Below are 25,882 nucleotides of genomic sequence, written 5' to 3' on the forward strand. Positions count from 1 at the left end.
TATTAAATGTCTGAGGGACAGTATCAAAAGCCCTTGCAAAATCCAGAAACACTACATCCACAGCTGCCACTCTGTCCAGGCTACTACTCACCTCCTCATAAAAACAAATCAGGTTAGTCTGACAACTTCTGTCCTTGGTAAACCCATGCTGGTTATCACTTATAATATTATTTACAGTCATATACTCCTGTATGTAGTCCCTTAAGAGTCCTTCAAACATGTTTCCCACAACAGAAGTTAAACTAACTGGTCTATAATTATCTGTGGAGGACCTAGATCCTTTTTTGAATATGGGCACCATATTTGCCTTGCGCCAATCACTTGGCACTGTACCAGTACCTAGAAAATCTTTAAAGGGTAACTGTCATGTTTTCATAAAAAAAAACTATTTTAGCATAGGCTACTGCTGCAGCAGCATTATGCATAAAGTAATCTTCAGTTTCTTCACATACCACTGTTTTCCTTGAGTTTTTCCCTTAGTTACGGCTGTTTAAACATTTACAATGTGAGGACCTTCTCAAGATGGCTCCTCTGCCAGTTCTCTGAGGCCAAAGCTGCTTTCCCTCACTTCCCATACACATTTGCTGTAGCCAGCAGCTCCCTGCAAGCCAATCAGTTTGGATTACTGAGAGACGCCTCTTCACTCTGAAGCCTAATGCAGACATGCAGTGTGGAAGACCGCACCTCTTTCTTCTGTTTATACTAAAGGAAAGACAGACAAGCCCTAGCAATGGTCTTTTAAGGGAGCAGTGGAAAGGGACAGAGGACATTAATGAAAGATGTTATTATAAGGTAATTGACAGACTAAATCAGGTATATATGCCTAGCTCTATTAAACTAGCAAATAAAATAAAAGTTACCCTTAAAAAATTATAAACAGGGGCACAGCAATGTTTGAACTGAGCTCTTTAAGCACTCTTGGGTGTAATCCATCTGGACGTGGAGCCTTGTTCACATTTACCTTATTTTACTTAGCTTGGACCATATCTACAGTTAGCCAATTGAATATATTACGGATGTACTAACAGCCCCAGCACCACAGATATCATCTCATTCATCTTCTTTTGTATATACAGAGCTAAAAAAAACATTTAGTAACTCTGCCTTTTCCTTATCTTTAGTGACTAACCCCCCTTTACCATTATTTAGGGGACCTACCTGCTCAGACCTTGTTTTTTTTTTAGCATTCATTACAATAAGTTCTGTTGGGTTCCAGTGTAAGTACTGGCATTTCGACTGATAAAATACTACTGCATGCAGCACTATTTCCTCCTTTATTTTTGCAAGAATCTGCAACAGAGGCTCCTGCCAGAACATCCACCACAAATGTGCATGTAGCCTTACTTATTTATCATTCTTGTGATTGATTACATTTATTTTTACATGTCTGTTTTGTGATTTAAAAGTTCCAATTTATAAATCCCTCATTGGTGTATAGTCAGGGATGAAAACATTATTAAAGGGGTTGTCCAATGTAGTAGTCAATCAACCCAACTTTCTGAACTTGTGCTCAATTAAAAAAAACCTCTCCTGTCTGGAGTCCCATCATTCCCATGCTGGTTCCTGGCCGCTTCCGGTCCTTGCCAGACTGACAGGGACTTGATCCCATGACCGATGCAGCCACTTACTGGATTCAGCAGTCACATTTGCTAGGATGACACATCACTGCTAGTGACTTGCTTTTCTAGGATACATGACTGCTAAAGTCAGTGATTGGCCGCAACAGTCATGGGACCAAACCATTTCTCTTTCGGCAGTGGGAACAGGGCAGTGTTGTGGGAAATGCTAGACTGCTGGACAGGTGAGTGTTTGTTTGTCTTTTTTTTTTTTTATTCGGCACAGGTTCACAGTGTTGAGTTGGTTGGCTCCTAGGCCGGAAACTCCTTAAATCATGTGTAGTTTAAACTTAAAGGGGTTCTCGGTTCTCCAGTCTCTTAGTATTGATGACCTATCCTCAGGATAGGTCATCAATATCAGATCGGTGGGGGTCCGATGTCGTGCACATGTCGTGTACCTGCTCACTGCTGCTTTGCCATAGACATAGCAGCAGGAAGAGAGACGGCACATGCACACTGCGCCCGCCATCTTCTCATACAGAGGATAGGTCATAAATACTAAAAACCCAAAGAACCCCTTTAATTATTACAAAGAGGGAAAGATAATTAACAAGCCTCTAGCACCAATATTTGAGAGGGGTTGTAAACAAATATCTCAACATAGTGTCAGCTTCTATAGTCCTTACCCTTTCTAATATATGTCAAGGAGACCCACAGAAGAAAATACCCAAAGCCATATAGTGCAGGCATCCTCAAACTGCGGCCCTCTAGCTGTTGTAAAACTGCAACTCCCACAATGCCCTGCTGTAGGCTGTTCGGGCATGCTAGGAGTTGTAGTTTTGCAACAACTGGAGGGCTACAGTTTGAGGATGCCTGATATAGTGTATATCAAACCTGAAATCTGCACACAAAAAAAAAAAAAAGACATAATTGTCTGAAGTTTGAGCCCCAAAGCTTGAAGTTGTTCTACTGAGAAATTCAGACAACAGTATTTTCTGTAAACTGATAGATTTTGTGTGGTTCCAAATTATTATATCATTATACACTGTTCAAAAAAATAAAGGGAACACTTAAACAACACAATGTAACTCCAAGTCAATCACACTTCTATGAAATCAAACTGTCCACTTAGGAAGCAACACTGAGTGACAATCAATTTCACATGCTGTTGTGCAAATGGGATAGACAACAGGTGGAAATTATAGGCAATTAGCAAGAGACCCCCAATAAAGGAGTGGTTCTGCAGGTGGTGACCACAGACCTCTTCTCAGTTCCTATGCTTCCTGGCTGATGTTTTAGTCACTTTTGAATGCTGGCGGTGCTTTCACTCTAGTGGTAGCATGAGACGGAGTCTACAACCCACACAAGTGGCTCAGGTAGTGCAGCTTATCCAGGATGGCACATCAATGTGAGCTGTGGCAAGAAGGTTTGCTGTGTCTGTCAGCGTAGTGTCCAGAGCATGGAGGCGCTACCAGGAGACAGGCCAGTACATCAGGAGACGTGGAGGAGGCAGTAGGAGGGCAACAACCCAGCAGCAGGACCACTACCTCCGCCTTTGTGCAAGGAGGAACAGGAGGAGCACTGCCAGAGCCCTGCAAAATGACCTCCAGCAGGCCGCAAATGTGCATGTGTATGCTCAAACGGTCTGAAACAGACTCCATGAGGGTGATATGAGGGCCCGACGTCCACAGGTGGGGGTTGTGCTTACAGCCCAACACCGTGCAGGACGTTTGGCATTTGCCAGAGAACACCAAGAATGGCAAATTCGCCACTGGCGCCCTGTGCTCTTCACAGATGAAAGCAGGTTCACACTGAGCACATGTGACAGACGTGACAGAGTCTGGAGACACCGTGGAGAACGTTCTGCTGCCTGCAACATCCTCCAGCATGACCGGTTTGGCATTGGGTCAGTAATGGTGTGGGGTGGCATTTCTTTGGAGGGCCGCACAGCCCTCCATGTGCTCGCCAGAGGTAGCCTGACTGCCATTAGGTACCGAGATGAGATCCTCAGACCCCTTGTGAGACCATATGCTGGTGCGGTTGGCCCTGGGTTCCTCCTAATGCAAGACAATGCTAGACCTCATGTGGCTGGAGTGTGTCAGCAGTTCCTGCAAGACGAAGGCATTGATGCTATCGACTGGCCCGCCCATTCCCCAGACCTGAATCCAATTGAGCACATCTGGGACATCATGTCTCGCTCTATCCACCAACGTCACGTTGCACCACAGACTGTCCAGGAGTTGGCAGATGCTTTAGTCCAGGTCTGGGAGGACATCCCTCAGGAGACCGTCCGCCACCTCATCAGGAGCATGCACAGGCGTTGTAGGGAGGTCATACAGGCACGTGGAGGCCACACACACTACTGAGCCTCATTTTGACTTGTTTTAAGGACATTACATCAAAGTTGGATCAGCCTGTAGTGTGTTTTTCCACTTTAATTTTGAGTGTGACTCCAAATCCAGACCTCCATGGGTTAAAAAATTTGATTTCCATTTTTTTATTTTTGTGTGATTTTGTTGTCAGCACATTCAACTATGTAAAGAACAAAGTATTTCAGAAGAATATTTAATTAATTCAGATCTAGGATGTGTTATTTTTGTGTTCCCTTTATTTTTTTTGAGCAGTGTATATTGCTATTATATTGTTATTATATATTTATACATGTATCATTTTAGCTATATGATAATGTTATATGTAATGTTGTATGTGTTGGGACATTGATGCATACAGTGATATGAGACCATACCATGCACCTGACAAATGGTCATCAGAATCTCCCAGTAATTCAGCTTCAGACCTTGGGCAAATCGTATCAGTAAGGTGTAAATATTGTCTTCCATATTTAAAATATTCATTAATGCCAGGGCTAAACCGACATTTTGTAGCACTATGTTTTTAGAAATGTAGGTAAATATTCTGCAGTACCAAAAATATGACTTGCATACTAAAATGCATCACACACTGTTCAGACATAAGCATCTTTTGTACCCAAGTCCTTGTAATGGTTTCTTTCTCTAATGATGTACATTGACTTACCGGAAAAATCAGGAATTAACAAGGACAAAACTGGTGATTAGCAGATTTATTGTCTTTTGGGAACAATAGATTATGAATATTATCTAATAATTAGTTATTTCTGTTTCAGAATATACTGTTCATTTGGAATCAAAAGACATATAACACACTCAATGATAAAACGAAAACCAGTCATTACTAAAATAAGTTGTTTTTTTACATAAATCAGTAGCACTTATGAATCTAAAAGTCTTTAATTTATCTCAAATAGGGGAAAGTGGCTTCTTATATAAATGTTCATATATCTTCCATCTCCCCTAAAAAATCCCTCTGCATTGAACCATATTTACAAGACAGGGAGAAGCTACAGCAGTGAGAGGGGTAGAGGAGGAATCCTGTTCCAGTCACTCATCCTGTTAGTGAATGAGGGGAAGAGAGGAGAGAGGAAAAGACATTTGATAGGTCAGCTGTGCTGTTTTGTCTGACCTAAGACTTGGAAGAACCTGTTCATTCATTAGAGTTACACTCGGGCTCCACATAAACATAAATTGTGTTAAAAAAAACGGCCAAAAAAAATAATCTGATATGGTTGCGTCAGTTACATGAAGCCTCACAATCTTTTCATGTCAGGGAAATGGCCAAACTAAACGGGCTGTTCACCACTTCTAGCTGCAACTTAAATGCGTCACCAACATTTTATCTGCCAGATAAAACGAGATCGTAACACATATGCTTTTTTTCTAATCTGATTTCTGTTTTCTGAACTTGATTATGGGGGTTGTTCTTAACAACATTTACAAAGCATTAAAAAAAATTCTTAACAAGCCGCAGTAACTATACAATAAAAAGAAATCGAGGTAATCCAAATTGCGCTGGAGTCTTTTTCTTCAGCCCCATAGTCCATAGACACAGTGGTCAGGAGGGGACTATTAACTTATATAGAAGATTTTTCTAGGAATGATCTGTGACCTTTGCAGAGGCCATTGTATAAGGAAAGAATAGATAAGCTTTGATAATAACCTATTGTGAATGGAGGGCCCTGTCTTAATTATACACAGAAGGGATATCTCCTTATCATTGCAGACTGGATTAGAATAATATATAACTGCAGTAAAGTGATCTGTACAGGCCAAGAAGTGGCGCCTATTATTAGGCTTGGTGGCCAGTGCAAAAACTGCAGGATTTTTGGTTTTTGTTTAAATCTAGATATTTAAATGGAAAATTTAAAATAACATCAGCAAAAATTCTTAAAAAATATATTAAACATAAAAATGTGATTTAAAGGGGTTGGACATATCCCCATCTTCTCCTCATTGCTGGGTGGAAGCCTCTGCCTAGCAGTTCCTATGGAGAGCCCGGTAAGTCACCGGATCTCCTAAAAAAAGCTTTTGCCCTGTGCGATTCAGCGCTGGGCAAAGGAGAGCATCGGAGCATGAAATGCTCGGATGCTCATATCAGCAGGGCTGGAGGGGTGAAGATGGGGATATGTCCCCTTTAATAAATAGGTCATTTTCTGATGACACATCCCCTTTAATACATATCTACAGCTACCTAATGAGGAAATTGAATTTTTGTTATGTAACAATAGGTAAGCTGATACAATGTATCTGTTTTTAAATTCACTAGTTTCATGCAGAAGATTTATGTATCATATTTTCTCCATTGTCTTGGCTCAGTGCTCATATTTCAGTTTACAAAAAAGGTTAATGGCAGGGCTGCATTTACCTTTGTATATTAATATACTATATATACTTCTGTCCCAGGGGCTGCACATGATCTAAGAAAATAGCAGAACTTAAACTGTCCTCACAGATCCTCTTCTGCTGCCATTCCAATGGTGCCGAGGTTCCCACTGCCTTCCACTTCCTGCTCCTGTTCTCAACACGACTGTGACTGCTGCTTTGCCAGTCACTGGGGGAGTCCTTGTGTTGAGAACCGAAGCAGGAAGTGGGCACAGTGGGGATCCTGGCACCATCAAAATGGAAGCTGCTGGGGGTCAGCGAGTATAAGGTCTGTTATTTTTTTTTACAGCATGTGCAGTCCCCGGGACAGAATACCCCTTTATTATACCTAGCTCAACAAGGCTAGGTCCCATGACCCCTTAAAGGAACACTCCAGGAAGTACTGATCCAATATGTTATGTCTTGTGAAGGGGCAATCCACGTCGTTGGTGTTCTTTGAGTCGTGCACCACATCATCAGGGTAAAAATTAGCTATAAATCCATTACCAAAAAGTAACAAGCACATAACAAGCTTACACAGGGGCCCAGCTACTGTCAATAATAAACCTACAATAACCGCCAATAATCCCCAATAGACTATACAGAGAAAGTATTTTTAAAAAATTGATATTTTATTAGACATGAAATCATAACAATAATAAACTGGTGAAGAAAAGGGCAAGTTAGTATAGCCACACGTTACTGCTACAGAATGGAAAGCAAACCAATAGGACATAGGACTATATAAATAGTGACTAATACCGAACAGTAGTTGTATAGTACCACTTCAATAAATAAAGTGAAGCTAAAATACCCCCAAAGCTTATCGTACGGAGAGACTCCTATTGGCACCAAACGGTAGATGGAATATATATATTAATATATGAAAATATATAGCAGTGCTAGAGTTTAACCGGCCCCTCCAGTTAGTGGCAATCTCACTGAAATAAAGGGGAACCAAAAAATGGATGTTCCTACGTGGCACAAATATGTGAACCGCATAGATAAAGTCTTCAAAGTATACCCATAATGAGATGTGTCTAGTCCAATTGGTACAGACACCGAAATCCTCGGCGCTTGTTTCGCCACCGAGCTGGCTTTGTCAGGAGTCTCTCCGTACTTTAAGCTTTGGGGGTATTTTAGCTTCACTTTATTTATTGAAGTGGTACTATACAACTACTGTTCCTGTATCAGTCAGTATTTATATAGTCCTATGTCCTATTGGTTTGCTTTCCATTCTGTAGCAGTAACTTGCCCTCGTCTACACCAGTTTATTATTGTTCTGATTTCATGTCTAATAAAATATAGATTTTTTATTTTTTATATTTTCTCTGTATATTATATTGGAGATTATTGGTGGTCATTGTATTGCCTTTTTTCTCCTGGCGTGTACCTTAATCTAAGAAAAATAGTGATATGTTTCTCTGCAGCCTTTAAATATGTTGTGCTCATGGCACATCTACCTTCTGTGCAGTTTCACTTGCACATTGTCTTTATGCTTTATTGCTCATAGCATCTTGGCTTATTTTACAGACAATCTCCTTACTAAGTTTTTTTCGTTTTGTTTCAGAAACTATGAAAAGTATTTTCTGAAGGCTCAGAAAGTGCGACGTTTGATAGCAGATGACTTTGTGAATGTCTTCAAATCTGGTGTAGATGTCTTACTTACTCCAACCACGCTAGGAGATGCAACTCCCTACTTAGAGTTCATCCAAGAGGATAACAGAACTCGCAGTGCCCAGGAGGATGTGTTTACACAGTGTGCCAACATGGCTGGTAAGCATTTTTTAAGAAGATTTAAAAATCTCAGAGAAGCCACCGAATATTCTAGTCTTCCTGCCGCTGTTTGTTTACAGACTGCGGCAGTGTCATGAAGTTATGTGGCACGTCACCAGAGAAGCCAATTACTGTCCTCAGCAGTATACCACTGAGGACAGTGATTGCTTGCAGCAGTCACGTACCATATACCTGCATGTCACCACTGCAGTCTGTAGACAAGCAATTGCAGGAAGACCAGAACGGCAGTGGAGAAAGAGGTAAGTATAGCATTGTTTTTTGTTTTGTTTATTTATTTATTTCAGACCTTTTCAGGGGCTTGTCCATAACTTTTAATTATCTCAGACAAACCCTTTAAGAATGGCCTTGAATACCATATGCATGGTATTTTTACACAGTTCATTAATATCCCTCATATGAAGTGAGTTTCAAGCTGTGATAATGTGGTTTAGGTACACATGATTTAGGGTACATTCAGATCTGCGTTGTTTTTTTCAATTTTTCTGCTCCTTACTAGGAATAGAAAAGCTAAAAAAAAACTGCAGCACTGGATCTGTCTTATGACTGAAACAAACGTCGCCTTGCATATCCATAAAGGAACCAGCATTTTACTGGGCTAAATAGCACAACTTTTTTAACAGAATCTTCAACGCAGATGTGAATTAAACCCTACAGCTGTAGCACTGATGTTTTAAACCTCTGGGCCCCACCCCTTTTTCTAGACCGGAGCCCGCAAAGTGAAGGAGAGCAGACTGCTCATGCACGGCTACCCTCCATTCATAACTATAAGGCCTCATGCACACGGCCGTTGTTTTGGTCCGCATCCGAGCCGCAGTTTTGGCGGCTCAGATGCGGACCCATTCACTTCATCGGGGCCGCAAAAGATGCGGACAGCACTCCGTGTGCTGTCCGCATCCGTTGCTCCGTTCCGTGGCCCCGCAAAAAATATATAACCTGTCCTATACTTGTACGCGCCTTGCGGACAAGAATAGGCAGTTATATTAAAGGCTGTCCGTGCCGTTCCACAAATTGCGGAACGCACACGGACGCCATCCGTGTTTTGCAGATCCACGATTTGCGGACCGCAAAAAACAAAACGGTCGTGTGCATGAGGCCTAAGACTGCTGAAAATAGCCAAGCGCTGACTTAGCTATTTCTATCAGCCCCAAAGAAGTGAATGGAGCGGTGGCCGCCTTTGCACAGTGTGCTTCCCATTTATTTCTATGGGACTTCTAAAAATAGCTGAGCCGGGGGGCGTGGCCTGGCTGGCAATGTGAGGAGACGTGCGCCTTGAGCTCCGGAGCGGCAACTAACAATATCCTCAGGCATCCTGGGGCTGGAGTCTCCGAATCAACAGGAAGGAGGTCGGAGACGGTGGACAAGTGCCCCACAAGTGTTTTCAGCCATGACCTGCACGACAAAGAAAGATCGGGAGGGTGCGGGTCCAACTCCGGCTAAGCAACATGGCGCCGCCGCGTCAACTAGGTCAGCGGACGTGGCAGCCCGCCTGGAACAATTAGGACAGCAGGGGAAGATAGAGGGAACAGAAATACGCCCTCATATGTATGTCTCCAGGGGAAAATGCGATCGCCAAGATGGCGGACCCCACGTGGAAGAGGCGGGAGTTGATGAAGGGGGAGCTCGTGAAGCTTCACTTGCACAGCCCTTGACACAGTCAGTTATCTATACATGCTCTGCCACAAGACTCAGAGCCTACAATTAAAGATATATTTCTGGCAGTACAAAGCTGCATCTCTGCATTAATGACCCTAAATACATCTATGGCGTCCCTTCAAGAAAGTGTATCTTTTATCCGGCAAGACGTAAGAAAAGTTAATAAGCGTGTTGCTGGGGTGGAGGAAAGAGTGGGTCTTTTGGAAGATCAAGTACCCCCTGTAAAACGGGACCTGGCCAAGGTTATACACAACATCACCCTTCTTATAAATAAAATTTAGGATTTGGAGAACAGATCACGCCGTAATAATCTTCGCTTGGTAGGAGTACCGGAAAATGTAGAAGGGGTTAATGGTACGCTATTCTTTAAGGAGTGGTTCAAGGATAAGTTTGGTCAAAATTCCCTGTCTCCGTTATTTTGCAATTGAACGGGCACATAGGGTGCCATTCTGGCCCCCACCACCAGGGGCACCCCCCACACCAATTCTGCTTAGGATCCTGCATTTTCAAGACTGGGACATTATTCTCCGCAATGCAAGAGATCATGCGGATCTAACTATCCATGGCAATAAGATATCAATTTTTCTGGACTTCTCGGCGGAGGTCCAAAGAAGACGGGCAAAATTTCTGGATGTTAAAAAACACCTAAGAATGAAAAATGTGCAGTACTCTATGCTCTATCCTTCCAAGCTACGTGTAGTCGCTGGCGGAAAGATTCACTTCTTTGAATCGCCTGAAGATGCCACCCGCTGGATGGACCTACATGAGAGCTCCCTCTGTGATTCTTCTGGGACTGGCTCAACATGGGATCTAAATATGAAGAAGGGGTCTGTCAATGAGGACATCACAGCGGTCGCCATAGTATAACGATGAGTAATTTGGCATCCATGTACTTCACTCTGCATGACACTACTCTCCTCTTTTAGTTAAGATATATTGCCAGATGGTCAGTTATAATGAGCAGACTGATGTCCCTAGCCGTCACTCTTCTTGATTAGTTATCTGCTTCCTTTTTATATCTCTATATTACATGACCAAAAAGCCGCTTGTTACATTAGAATTGTTGCTGCTCGGGGTACTATGTTTAAAAGATACCCTTATGTTCATAGTGCACCTGGGGGCGGGTCCCTGGTGCCTCCTCTTCTTGTTTATCGGCTACAGAAAACTTTTGTGCTCCATGTCCCCTTTTTGGGACGAAAGGAAAGTTTATTTATTGGAGTTCTTTTTTGTTATATTTTTTGTACTGGGGGGGACTTTGCGGAGAGACGACATACCTTTTTGTTTAGCTGGCCACTGGATAGAGAATAATCCATATGGTCGTAAATATCCTACATATATCTATTCTTTTCTAAAATATGGCTGGTAAGACTCAGGTCATAGTCTGGAATGTTAGAGGCATGGGTGATGCCACAAAGTGTCAGGCAGTTTTTATGGCTATGCAACAGCACCAACCAGCCATATTGTGTCTCATAGAAACACATCTGTCTAAGCACTCTCACAGACTACTTAGTAAGCTCTAGATCTCGCATGCCTATCATTCCACCTATTCTTCACATGCTAGAAGGGTTAACATTCTGGTACACAAGGCTTTGCCTTTTGAATGCTACTCTTCAGAGATCGATCCTGATGGGAGATATGTTTGCTAATATTGCTCTATATATAAAGTACAATTAAAGTATTTGGACCCCTCCCTGGATAAATTTCATCAGGACTCCACTCTAACGGGTACCCCGGAGACCTCATTGGCAAAGCTATTGCGCGAACTGGATCTTCATGATCTGTGGAGAATCCGATATCCAGATACACGCGAGTAGTCCTGTTTTTCAACATCTTATAACTCTCTCTCTAGAATAGATTTGCCTATTGGGTCCTTGGAGGCTTCATCATTTATCTCCGGTATACAATACCTACCACGTAGTCTATCAGACCACTCCCCTATCCGACTGGAAATGCATCTGGTGAGGGGCGGGGAACGTGGTGGACCCTCTCTCTGGAAACTTAATCCATTCTGGATCCAGCAATTGGATGAGGGGAAACTCCTGACAGAGCAGATCAGATAATTTTTTCTCTCTAATGTAGGTTCAGCAGCTATGGGGACGATCTGGGACACCATGAAAGCCTATGTCCGGGGCTTATACATACAAAAAAAATTAAGGCAGAAAAATAAAAGTAGGGAACTTTCAAACTCTTTGCAGCGGGAGGTGAAAGACTCTGAGGCTGCTTATATACGGGACCCATCCATGCAGAGAAAGTCTGTGTGGAGGGAGGCACAGGATAAATTGAAGGAACATCTGACCAATACTGCAGACAACAAACCGTTTTTCCTGTGTGGGCAGTTTACTGGCCAGAGTGGTCTGCTGGCAGGAGGGCCCATCCAGAATAATGTCTATTAGAACTAAAGAAGGATTCCACTCTACAGATGACTCGGTTATCCTTAATGAGTTTTATAGATATTACAAGGAGTTATACACTTCAAAACTAAACAAGAAAGCTAGGGACCTTAAGTCCTATCTTGCCAATATACCTATACCAATGCTGTCACCAGAATCAGCCCGATATCTGGATGAGCCCTTAAAAATGTAGGAACTTAGAGTGGCTCTTGGGTCTTTTCCTAACGAGAAGGCCCAGGGCTCTGATGGTCTGCCGACTGAATTCTTTAAATGTTATCAGGAAACTCTTCTCCCTCACCTATTAGACTCACTTAAAGATGCTTTGCGATTGGGGAAACTACCTACATCCAATATCACTAATAGCAAAAATTTGGTCTAAATTTAAGGACTTGGACTTGGTTGGTGTCCAGGGTCTATATGATAATACGCCTTTATGGCGTAACGCACGGTTGCCTGAGATATTTAGGTTAGAAGGGTTTTCTCCGTGGGAAGATGAGGGTATTTTCTCACTTCATCAAATTCAGAAGGAAGGTGTTATGAAATCGTTTGCACACCTACAACAGGAATTTGCTCTTCCGCATACTGTGTTTTTTCAATTCTTACAATTGAGGCATGCGTACCAGGCGCAGTTCAAGGAAGGCGTATCAATGTCACCATCCCCTCTGATAATGCGCAGTGGCAGTTCTAAGGGATTTATCTCTATGATCTATAGGCATCTGTTTGACAAAACTACATCGTGCTGTCTACCTATCAAAGATAAATGGGAACGTGATGTTGGGACTATTACGCAGGAGCAGTGGGATAATGTCCTCGCATTAACTCCTAGCTTGACACTTAGTGAAGCCCAGCGTCTCTCCCAATTGTATTTGAAACACAGAGTATACAAAACCCCTGTATTTCTACACAAGATAGGTATACAACCGAACTCATGCTGTCCCCAATGTGAGATGGAGGAGGCTTCTTTGATGCATATGTTCTAATAATGTCCTGAGTTAGGACCATATTGGAAAGAAGTTTTGAAGATAATTGCCCAGACAACCCAAATACAGCTATTGAGTGATTCGAGAGTATGCATACTATGGATGTGATAAATGGTGATAGTGGAATAATGTTAAGTATACAAAGACTACCATTTTAAGCTAGAATATTAATAGCTAAACATTAGCTAGAACAGAACCCACCCACTAAACGGGAATTTATTAGTAGAATTAACAACATACTGAGATAGGAAAGAGGAATATATTTGAAAAGAAGATGCCTAGCCAAATTCCTAACTATTTGGAGGGGGTGGCTTGAAGTCCCTGGTTTGGCACCACAGGCATTGGCGAGAGATTGCTTGAGGGGTCAACTTTCTGCACTAGGGCAAGTATTGTGAGTTGAGGCGAACCCTAACCTAAATTAAATAGGAATGAAAAGAAGGGAATAAGTAGCGGCACTCACCAGTGTGTTGTAGCAAACAGGTAACTTTATTCCGACAAAGGATAAGGCAGTGGGCAGACAATTCTTAGACACGCATATTAAGAAAAGCGACGGCTGTTTCGCGCTGGTAAGCGCTTCCTCAGGCTCTGCGTCGGCAGAGCCTGAGGAGGCGCTTACCAGCGCGAAACGGCCGTCGCTGCCGTCGCTCTTCTTAATATGCGTGTCTTAATTGTCTGCCCACTGCCTTATCCTTTGTCGGAATAAAGTTACCTGTTTGCTACAACACACTGGTGAGTGCCGCTACTTATTCCCTTCTTTTCATTGCGATTGTGACTACCTCCTCACTTTACGTAGCTGTGCACCACCGCTAGTGTGTAGATCCACATCAGCCTACTACGAGTGTCAAGCTGTGCTACGCTATTTCAGGTGGATTGCCTATGTAACTGTGCCGCCTCGGATTCTATTATTGTCATAAATTAAATAGGAATAGCTGTTTCGTCTTGACATTTTGGACTAGATACTTATTTAAAGGTATATATAGTGTTATATTATGCTCGCCAAGCATCACAACATAATGTTTTTCTAATATGGGCTAGAAAGTTCGTCTCTCTGCAAGAAAGTTGGGGTGGGGTGGGGTGGGGGGGGGGGGGGGGGGAGTTATTACTGTGTGTATCTATTGCACTTTTTCTTTTTTGTACTCAACAACTATGATTTGTATTTTTGAGAATAATGACAAGATATGCAATATTTGTAATTTGGTAACATTTTATTATACGGTAATTAGAATGATATTAACTATTTCTTTGTACAATAAATAAATAAAAAATAGCTGAGCCAGTGGGCAGTTAGTTTTGGCACTCCCACAGAAATGAATAGGTGCCCATGCGCTGTCCGCTGTACTCCACTGAGCGGCCTCCGTTCTAAAAATATGGTAGGTGTGGATCTCAGAGGTGGGACCTGCACCTATCAGACATTCGTGGCATATCCTAGCAATATGCCACCAATGTATGAGATGGGCCAAGCTGTATTTTTTTGCCCATGTGCTATCTTGTGTGCACAACAGAATGCAGGCAGATAGCACAAGGACCCATAGAGAGAAGTGGTGCTATTCACCATTTTTTACTTAGAGTATGGCCTATTTTGGACCATGTAGACTGGACACCCCTGTAGACTATTGTCTCCTTGAGCCGTTAGGTCCATGTTCTACATGGACATACAGACCTCACTGCTGTATTAAACATTGCCCGTTTGTTGCTGACACAACTGACAATATTTTTTAAAGCATGGGGGAATCTGTTGTACTATTTGTTATATTTAGCTTTATACCATCATTGATGTAAAAATTTAAAATCAGACATTTCAAGCTGGCAGGTCAGCTTTGCATCGGGGAGTGTCTTGTAACTGTCACCGCTTCTAACAGAGGATACAACTGGTGGCAGTTGAAGGATGGAACTGAGCATGTGCATTCACCTCAGTGATATGGACAGAGCAATGAGCAAAAGAACAAACAGCAGAAAAAATTATATTGAATAACCAGGAACTATCCTACAGTTTTCATTACATGCATTTCATTACATTATTCAGATACAGGTACTGGTTTGAAAAATTTAGAATATTTTTCCTGGGACATCCCCTTTAACTGTATTGCTTCAACGTATTTTTTTTCTCTCTCTAAAGGTGTTCCTGCAATAACCGTTCCTGCAGGCATTTCCAGTCGAGGACTGCCACTTGGCCTTCAGTTCATTGGACAGGCCTTTTGTGAACAACAGCTTCTCAGCGTCGCCAAATGGTTTGAAAAACAAACTGACTTCTGCCCCTTAATGTTTCATAAAAATCGTGAAAATGGACACTTAGTTAAGAGACATAGTAAATCGGCTTCTTCACTGTAGTCAATAAAAAGTATGAGGTTAAAACTGTGGAACTACATGAATCTTGTTACTGCTATTCAGATTACTTTGACATAAAAAATACTGTCATAGTGTATTACCTGCAAGATGTGCTGTGTAGACGGGGTGAAAATTGTGAGCTGCGTTATCTTGGTAAATTAAATATATCTTACCACTTGACCTTGCAGAAAGCTTCTGCATCAATCCAGGAGCCACCTTTTACATTTAGGACATTTACAGCTTCGTTCTGCAAGCTCAGAATCTGTTCCTGTTGGAGTGTTGCCACTGTCCACAGAGATTCCTCACCATGCAAATAACAACTGTGCCAGGCAAGAGGTAGTAGAACAATCAGTTAGGAGACACAGGCCCTCACTCCAGAATTCTGGCTTCAAAAAGTTTTCAAAAATGTTTTGGACTTGAATTTGTGCAAAAATCTTTACACCACACGCTCCAGTTTTGAAATATGGATGGAAAAGTGGGCGTGGTTAGCTATGTTCATGAGTTTCACACCAGATTTATCATTAAAGGGGTTGTCTCACTTCAGTAAGTGGCATTTATCATGTAGAGAAAGTTAATACAAGGCACTTACTAATGTATTGTGATTGTCCATATTGCTTCCTTTGCTGGCTGGACTCATTTTTCCATCACATTATACACTTTTCGTTTTCATGGTTATGACCACCCTGCCATCCCACATCAGTGGCCGTGCTAGCACACTATAGAAAAAAGTGGCAGCCTTTCTGGTGGCCCGTACCATCGGAGCACACATAGGCCATTGTTTTTTCTTATAGTGTGCAAGCACGGCCATCGATGCTGGATTGCAGGGTGGTCGTAACCGTGGAAACGAGAAGTGTATAATGTGATGGAAAAATTAGTCTAGCTAGCAAAGGAGGCAATATGGATAATAACAATACATTAGTAAATGGCTTGTATTAACTTCCTCTACATGATACATGCCATTTGCCAAAGTAAGACAACCCCTTTAAGATAAATCTGGAGTCGCAAAAAAGTCATTGGGGGAGATATATCAGGACTGGCGGATCCAGTCTTAACAAATCAGGCGCATCTCTGCCCTGCTGTGTGCCAGAAAGTGAAGTCTACCCCAGCTACAGCCACGCCCTTTTTCTCGGCACTTTAGAAAAAAACTGCACTATATTTTCCAGACAAAAGTGTCAAAAAGTGACGCCACTCCTCAAATGCAAGTTTAATAGCTAATAGTTCCCTATTGACAATATCCTAGTTCTTTTCTGCTGCAGATAGTTTTTTAGAAAAGAAAGCACAAGGACGCCATTTGCCAGGAGACTGACCCTGAGACAGCACCGCCCCCACTCCCACCTCTGACGCATCGACTTCAACAATAAAAGGCTGAGAGACATCAGGTTGGACTAGTACAGGTGCTGAGGTAAACCTCTGTTTTAGAGAGGAAAAAGCAACTTTAGCGGCGTCAGACCATTTAGAAAAATCAGTCCCCTTCCTAGTCATGTCAGTAAGGGGTTTTACAATAAGTGAATCATTTTTAATGAATTTCCTATAGAAATTCGCGAAGCCCAAGAACCGTTGTAGTGCTTTGAGGTTCTCAGGAAGATCCCAATCTAAAATTGCCTGGACCTTCCTAGGATCCATACGGAAACCTGAAGTAGATAAAAAATAACCTAGGAATTGTATCTCCTGAACGGCGAAGACACATTTTTCAATTTTAGCATATAATTCATTCGTCCGTAGGACCTGCAGTACCTGTCTGACATGCACCTCATGTGTTCTCAGATCAGACAAATAAATTAAAATATTATCTAGGTATATTACCACAAACCTGCCGATTAGAGGACTAAAAATGTCACTAACGAAATGTTGAAAGACGGCAGGAACATTGGTCAGACCGAAAGGCATAACTAGATTTTCATAATGCCCCTCAGGGGTGTTAAAAGCTGTCTTCCACTCATCCCCCTCCTTAATACGAATCAGATTGTAGGCCCCCCTAAGATCAAGTTTGGAGAACCACCTAGCACCCGCAATCTGGTTAAACAGGTCAGGAATGAGAGGGAGAGGGTATGGGTCTCGGATGGTTATCCGATTTAATTCGCGAAAATCTAGGCAAGGACGCAGGCCCCCATCTTTCTTTTTAACGAAGAAAAACCCTGCAGCCACGGGTGAAGAAGAGGGTCTGATGTGTCCCTTAGCCAAGCTCTTGGAGATATAATCTTTCATGGCTTGTCTCTCTGGACCCGAAAGATTATATAACCTGGTCTTGGGTAATTTTGCGCCGGGAATAAGGTTAACCGGGCAATCATAAGGACGATGAGGTGGTAACTTCTGACAACCCTTTTCAGAAAAAACATCCTCAAAATCCGAAATAAATGTAGGTAGGGTAGTTATGGAGGCGACTAAGCAATTGCTATTTAAGCAATTTTCTCTGCACTGCTCACTCCACTCCAATATCTCCCTGGCCTGCCAATCCACCACTGGATTGTGCGCTACCAACCAGGGAAGACCCAGCACTACCGGAGTGGGAAGCCCCTCCAGAACATAACATGAAAGCATCTCGTTATGGTGGTCCCCTACCCGAAGGTGTAAATTATGAACAATGTGGGTGAGGTTTCTCTAAGACAGAGGAGCAGAATCAATAGCGAATATGGGAATAGGTCTCTGTAGCGTACAGAGAGACAAACCCATAGTGCGGGCAAAATGGGCATCTATCAAATTTACCCCTGCTCCACTGTCTAGAAAGAAAGAAATAGTCTCCGTCTTATCACCAAAAACAAAAACCGCTGGCAACACAAATTGCGATGTACGTATGGAGGAAACGTATACCCCCCGGCTGACATCCTCCACACAGCCTGGGGTTAGTAGTTTTCCGACGGTCTTTTGTTTCTGAGGAAAGAAGGACAGACATTAATGAAATGACCCCTCTCCCCACAAAAAAAACAAACCCCACGCCTACGGCGAGCCTCAGGAGAGTAGTTCCTCCTAGCTGCATAGGCTCGTCTAAGTCCGTACAGACTAACTGCTGCTTGGGAGGGGTTACCAATTGCTCCGGTTTTTTCAACCTGTCCCTAAGGCGTCTATCTATTCGGATAGAAAGGGACATAACCGCATCAAGGGAAAAGGGGGTCTCATATAATGCAAGCGCATCCTTAACCCTTTCGGATAACCCAGAGCAGAACTGACTCCTGAGAGCCGGGTCGTTCCATTGGGTATCCGTAGCCCACTTACGGAATTCAGAGCAATACTCCTCTACCGGCCGCTCTCCTTGTAAGAGTCTCCGTAATCTTGATTCAGCCAGTGCGACTCGGTCAGGGTCGTCATATAGGAGACCCAAGGCCCCGAAAAACTCATCCACTGACCGAAGAGCCTGGGAATCAGTAGGTAAAGAGAACGCACAGGACTGCGGGTCCCGCTGCAGCAGGGAAATAACAACCCCCACCCGCTGTTCTTCATTACCAGAGGAGTAAGGGCGCAGTTTAAAATATAATTTACAGGCCTCACGGAATGTCAAAAACTTGTCCCTTCCCCCAGAAAATCTTGTCAGGGAGAGGGACCTTGGGTTCCGCAACAACCTGGTTACCAGTAGCAACCGCTGGGCTTGCGGTCAGTTGTAATTGCTGCTGTTGTTGGAGGACCGACACCTTCAATCCTGCCACTTCCAAAGACAGGCCATTTTTTTACCTACACAAAATAAGGGCCAGATATAATGTAATGACCGGCGTCATGCACAGGGAGGAAAAAGGGAAAGCCCTGCCCAAGGGAGAGGGAAAGGTGGTGACCCCTAACTCACCTTGCGGCTGGCAACTGACTGCCCTGACGTCCCTAGATGGGTTCCTCACCCGTGCGGCGATCACGTGCCTAAGCCCTGGCTTTCCTTAAAATGAGCCCTAGATAGTGAACGGGCCGGTGGGATCGCTAGTCCGCACCACTGTCACTAAGAGGGAAACACCAGGGAGAGGACAGACAAAACAGACAAACACATACACCCAGGTGGGCGACCACAATAGACCACAAAGGTCCAACAGGGATCCGGAGGGTAGCGTTCTGGACCAACTACCAGAGAACGCAGCAACACAGCTCCAGAGGGTCAGAATAGATGTCCAGGCAGGAAGCTCTATATCTGGCAACCATAGAAGTGTGAGAGGAGAATATAAGGAGGTTTGGGAGTGCTGGACAAGGAACAGCTTAGGAGAAGGAGCTACGGATCCCTGAGTGAGCCAAAAAGGGTTTGCAAAGCAAACCCAGAAAGCTTCCATAAGGAAACAGCCCTATCTTACATAGAGCGTGCAGCCAACCGCTGCGACTTCCTGACCCCGGGTATAACGGAGTTAGGCGTGGTTCTTGACACCCTCGTGACACAAATCCTGCAAAAATGAGGCTGCACTCCAAAATATGGTGAAAAGGGTGTTGGACTCGCTTTATTCCCCACACAATCTTTTAGCCCATCAAAATGACTCATTGTGCTGCTGAAATAATGCATGGGAATAATGCAGGTCTAACACCCCTTTCACTGTACTTTGGAGTGCTGTCTCATTTTTGCATGTTTTGAGTACATAGATATAAAAATAAAAAAAAACTTTTCCTGTACATGTAAAGCGCTATGATGCAGGCTCAGAAATTGAGCCTGCACCATCAGATGTTGGTGTAAGACACTGCTACTGCTGTCAGGATTGCAGCTTGTTCCAGTTCTGGATTTTAACTGGAATTTAAACTTTTAAGATGCTGTGTGGGAGGTGTGGGAGGCATAGCAAGCATAACACATAAAACCCACCAAAACCACTTTTCTCAATTAAAGCAGTTTTCTTCATCAATATCACTCAACAACCGGTGTCCCCACTAATCAGCTGTAATACTTGTACTTTTTATTGTGCGGCTCAATTCTGAGTTGTGCTAGGGGGCCCCATGAGTTCTTTGTACCCCTGTGAAGTACTGTACAGGAACAGAAGTGTAACTGTCATTTCAGGTAATTTTTCAGATAAGCTGCACACACAGGTTGTACATGAGGAGTTACGCTATTTCTGGCCATTACATGACTTGTATACGGCATATTTAGCAATTTTTCTCTCTGCAGTCTGCTTGTAATTTTCAGTTATGGGATCATGTCTTCCCAGGCAGAGTACTCGGATAAACAGGATAATCTGCTCCCTCACTTTGTGTAGTACACCCTCAGAAGCAGCAGTAGTAATGGAGGACATTATACAGCAGTACTGAGCAGTTTAGATGTGAGTACAGCAGTTAAATAAGACAGTAAATCATTTACAAACAAGCTGCAATCTCTGTGTGTATATTGTGCATACTGCATAGCTGTTTGTGTATAATATTTGGCGTAAGGAGGAGGAACTTGCACTCCTAGTACTTGCGCAAGGTGCTGTGGTATACGGCAGAGCCCTTGTATATTTGTAGAGAAAACCACGCACACTCTTGGGAGTTTAGATATGCCAGGTGGAATTATTGTGAATCGTACACTCCAAAATGTGAAATAGGTGCCAGCAACTTTTGCAACAATTGGCAAGAAAATAATTCTGCTGGTAAGATTACAAAATACTGCCCCAGTCGGGCATTTATTGCTCCGATATTAGAAACTTGTGTCGCGCTGTGAGTAGTATGGAGGGCTGCGATGTTTCAAGACGTTTCGATCATATGGGACCTTTATCAATAGATCGTAGGCTGAGGTACGGAGCTCCCAGACGGCTACACGGCAGAGGATACAAGGAGCTCCATGTAGCCGTCCCGTTCTCCGTACCTCAGCCTGCGATCTATTGATAAAGATCCCATATGACGTCTTGAAACATCGCAGCCCTCCATACTTCTCACAGCGCGACACAAGTTTCTAATATCGGAGCAATAAATGCCCGACTGGGGCAGTATTTTGTAATCTTACCAGCAGAATAATTTTCTTGCCAATTGTTGCAAATGTTGCTGGCACCTTTTTCACATTTTGGAGTGTACGATTCACAATAAATCCACCTGGCATATCTAAACTCCCAAGAGTGTGCGTGGTTTTCTCTACAAATGTGTATAATTTTTGTACTGTAGAGCTGTGTGTGTATAATGTGCATGCTACAAAGCTGGGTTTGTGTATGCAGCAGACCTGAGTGTGTCTGTATCATGTGTGTACTGCCGAGCTGTGTGTATAATGTGCTTGCTGTAGAGCTCTGAGAATGTGTGTGTGTGTGTAAATCATGGAGATGACATTCTAAGGTTAACAGGAGCTGATCAAAACCATTAATCCCCTCTACGCTAGACCCCAAAGTTAGTAACCTTGATGGCTCTACTTCATTAAACCATGAGGGAAGTTTTAATAAGTAGAAAATCTTTTATTTATTTTTTTAAAATTTTCTGTTGTAGAAAATTGTCTTCTTCGTCTTATAGTCTGAAAAATATTTTTCACCCATTCCTTAAAATCAGAATTACCACCAAATGAGGCAGGAATGTGGCAAGGAGACTTGGCAGTACATTAAAGGCCTTTTCTCCATCTTTTACAGCTGCATTGACCATATTTTTGTAGAACCTCTGTATCATTGTTTTAAGACAATTCTGTTTTAAGTTAGTTGTTCCAAGTACATGTTAGTGCTGTTCTGGAAACCTGTTTGTAAAGACAAATTTGGTATTGGAGTTAAAGCCCTCATCTTTAACCCCTTCTAAACAGACATTTATTCTTAAGGCCTCATGCACACGACCGTTGTTTTTGCGGCTCGGGTGCGGACCCATTCACTTCAATGGGGCCGCAAAAGATGCGGACAGCACTCCGTGTGCTGTCCGCATCCCTTGCTCCGTTCCGTGGTCCGCCCAAAAAATATAACATGTCCTATTCTTGTCCGCGCTTTGCAGACAAAAATACGCAGTTATATTAAAGGCTGTCCGTGCTGTTCTGCAAATTGCGGAACGCACACAGACGCCATCCGTGTTTTTACGGATCTGTGGTTTACGGACCACAAAACACACCAGTCGTGTGCATGTAGCCTAAAGGTAATGTGTCACTAGAAAATTACTTACTGTTTAAATCACGTTTTTATGTTAAACACCTTTTTAAAGAATTTTTGGTGATGTTATTTTTAATTTTCCATGTCAGTATCTATATTTAAACAAAAAACATAAAATCCTGTAGTTTTTGCACTGGCCACTGATCCAAATAGGGGTTCCTTCTTGGTCTGTACAGATCAAAGTTAGCTGCTCATCACTACAGGCAGGACATGAGATTGAGGCTCCATTCACACGTCCGCAAATGGGTCCGCATCCGTTCCGCAATTTTGCGGAACGGGTGCGGACCCATTCATTTTCTATGGGGACGGAATGGATGCGGACAGCACACAGTGTGCTGTCAGCATCCGCATTTGCGGAGCGCGGCCCCGATCTTAAGGTCCACAGCTCCGCAAAAGATAGAACATGTCCTATTCTTGTCCGCAGCTTGCGGACAAGAATAGGCATTTCTATAGGGGGTGCCGGGCGGGTGTGTTGCGGATCCGCAACACACCACAGACGTGTGAATGGAGTCTGAGGGATATGTTTAGGGACTAGGCACCTATAAGGGAAAGGTTCCGGACGGCGGCGTCCTTATTGGGGCGGGTGCTCCGTATTGCTAGGTAGGGACGTCGTAGCCCCTATCCCAACCAAGTGTTAGGGCATGAACGTTCTGTCCCCGGAAGAATTACAGCAATATATGGACCCCGTCACCAGGCTTTTTGGCTACTTAGGACGATTGAAAAGTAGACATTGACCTGAGCATTTTCTCAACTAACTGGTAACACCTTTCCATTTTTATGGCTTGAGTCTGTCTGAAGTTTTATACGTCCATTTGTGTCATATTTTTTATACTTTTTCTCACCGTTTATTTGAGCACTTGGTGGTTTTAATCTTTTAATTATTACTAGTAAAAGCTATGTTTTAAATGTGCTCAGCTTATATATATTTAGCCTAGGTCTTTATTCTAAGGAGTTTTTGTCACTACAGGAAGACTAAGAATTACAGGTATCACCTCTGTGTATAGATAACATAGGATCCACCATTTAGTATAGGTGATTGTCAAAGCTTGTCTCCCTCCTGACCTCTGCACAGGGCACACAGCATGCCTAAATAACTCTCCCATAGACGTCAATGAGGTCCCCTCCTGACCATTGTGTCTATGTCCCATGTGGCTGCCGTAAAGTAATTCTCTAAATGTTGGTAAGAACAGCTCAGACAAGATGGCAGCCCCCATAATCATGTTCAGGAAATAGAATAAGAAAATCTGTAATCAGAAAATAAAAACAGATTAGAAAAAAGGATGTGTGTCACTATCTGGAAAAAGAAATGGCGACACATTCCTTTTTCTGATTCCTGGTTGCTCGTGGGTCATCTGCCTACTAGTCCGAGACAACACTATCTTGGAACTAAAATAGCAATTGCAAATAGTGAATCTCTGTACGATTTTTAAGTTTGATTTGGCCAGGTCCAGACGTGGAGTTGACACAAATTTTTGGTTCGGAATTTCTAAAACCCCATACGAATGTAGCAGAAAAAATCTGCATGGAAATTTGAGCATCATTCAGACTTTCAAATCTGCAGCATGCTCATTATGTTGTGAAAAAGCCACGGATTTTCAACGTAGAATTCACCTTTTGCAATGGACTGGATCAATCATGAGGGTTAGAAATGGATTCATGGCCAAATTCATGATGCAGGTTATCTACCATGTCTGGCCTTGCCTTACTGCTACATTTGCTATGATTTTAATGTGAGGTCCTTAACCACCTCAGCCCCCCTAGCTTAAACACCCTTAATGAGCAGACCACTTTTTACAATTCTGCACTACACTACTTTCACTGTTTATTGCTCGGTCATGCAACTTACCACCCAAATGAGTTTTACCTCCTTTTCTTCTCACTAATAGAGCTTTCATTTGGTGGTATTTCATTGCTGCTGACATGTTTACTTTTTTTGTTATTAATCGAAATTTAACGAAATTTTTGCAAAAAAATGAAATTTTTCACTTTCAGTTGTAAAATTTTTCAAAAAAAGACATCTATATATAAATTTTTCTCAAAATTTATTGTTCTACATGTCTTTGATAAAAAAAAAAAGTTTGGGTAAAAAAAAAAATGGTTTGGGTAAAAGTTATAGCGTTTACAAACTGTGGTACAAAAATGTGAATTTCCGCTTTTTGAAGCAGCTCTGACTTTCTGAGCACCTGTCATGTTTCCTGAGGTTCTACAATGCCCAGACAGTAGAAAATCCCCACAAATAACCCCATTTCGGAAAGTAGACACCCTAAGGTATTCGCTGATGGGCATAGTGAGTTCATAGAACTTTTTATTTTTTGTCACAAGTTAGCGGAAAATGATGATTTATTTTTTATTTTTTTTCCTTACAAAGTCTCATATTCCACTAACTTGTGACAAAAAATAAAAACTTCCATGAACTCACTATGCCCATCACAAAATACCTTGGGGTGTCTTCTTTCCAAAATGGGGTCACTTGTGGGGTAATTATACTGCCCTGTCATTTTAGGGGCCCTAATGTGTGGGAAGTAGTTTGAAATCAAAATGTGTAAAAAATGTCCTGTGCTCTTTGGAATGTGGGCCCCTTTGCCCACCTAGGCTACAAAAAAGTGTCACACATGTGGTATCGCCGTACTCAGGAGAAGTTGGGCAATGTGTTTTGGGGTGTCATTTTACATATACCCATGCTGGGTGAGATAAATATCTCGGTCAAATGCCAACTTTGTATAAAAAAAATGCCCTTTTAGGAGGGCATTTTTAGACATTTGGATTCCAGAATTCTTCTCACACTTTAGGGCCCCTAAAATGCCAGGGCAGTATAAATACCCCACATGTGACCCCATTTTGGAAAGAAGACACCCCAAGGTATTCAATGAGGGGCATGGCGAGTTAAATTATTTTTTTTTGGCACAAGTTAGCGGAAATTGTTTTTGTTTTGTTTTTTTCTCACAAAGTCTCCCTTTCCGCTAACTTGGGACAAAAATTTCAATCTTTCATGGACTCAATATGCCCCTCAGCGAATACCTTGGGGTGTCTTCTTTCCAAAATGGGGTCATTTGTGGGGTGTTTGTACTGCCCTGGCATTTGAGGGTCTCCGCAATCATTACATGTATGGCCAGCATTAGGAAGTTCTGCTATTCTCCTTATATTGAGCATACGGGTAATGAGATTTTTTTTTTTTCGTTCAGCCTCTGGGCTGAAAGAAAAAATGAACGGCACAGATTTCTTCATTCGCATCGATCAATGTGGATAAAAAAAATCTCTGCCAAAAAAAAAAAGGAGGGGAAAGGCGTCTGCCAGGACATAGGAGCTCCGCCCAACATCCAAACCCACTTAGCCCGTATGCCCTGGCAAACCCGATTTCTCCATTCACATCAATCGATGTGGATGAATAAATCATTGCCGGGATTTAAATTTTTTTTTTATATACAAAGTGTTTGCCAAAGCATATGAACACCGCCGCCCCCTCAGCTCATAAGCCTCGGC

The 25,882-nt window shown here is 42.7% G+C and overlaps 1 protein-coding gene across 1 annotated transcript in view; it reads left to right on the plus strand.

Moving 5' to 3' along the window:
* The window catches only part of QRSL1 (glutaminyl-tRNA amidotransferase subunit QRSL1), a 50,572-nt gene extending 34,835 nt beyond the window's left edge, over positions 1 to 15,737 (plus strand). Inside the window, exons 10-11 of the mRNA XM_040428826.1 lie at positions 7,863 to 8,068; positions 15,229 to 15,737. Coding sequence (XP_040284760.1) covers positions 7,863 to 8,068; positions 15,229 to 15,440 — 418 coding nt within the window. The 3' untranslated portion in view covers positions 15,441 to 15,737. The remainder of the gene's footprint in view (positions 1 to 7,862; positions 8,069 to 15,228) is intronic.
* Positions 15,738 to 25,882: the final 10,145 nt, after the last annotated feature.

This window comes from Bufo bufo, chromosome 4 (genome assembly GCF_905171765.1).
Source record: "Bufo bufo chromosome 4, aBufBuf1.1, whole genome shotgun sequence".
In the NCBI taxonomy this organism is placed as follows: domain Eukaryota; kingdom Metazoa; phylum Chordata; class Amphibia; order Anura; family Bufonidae; genus Bufo; species Bufo bufo.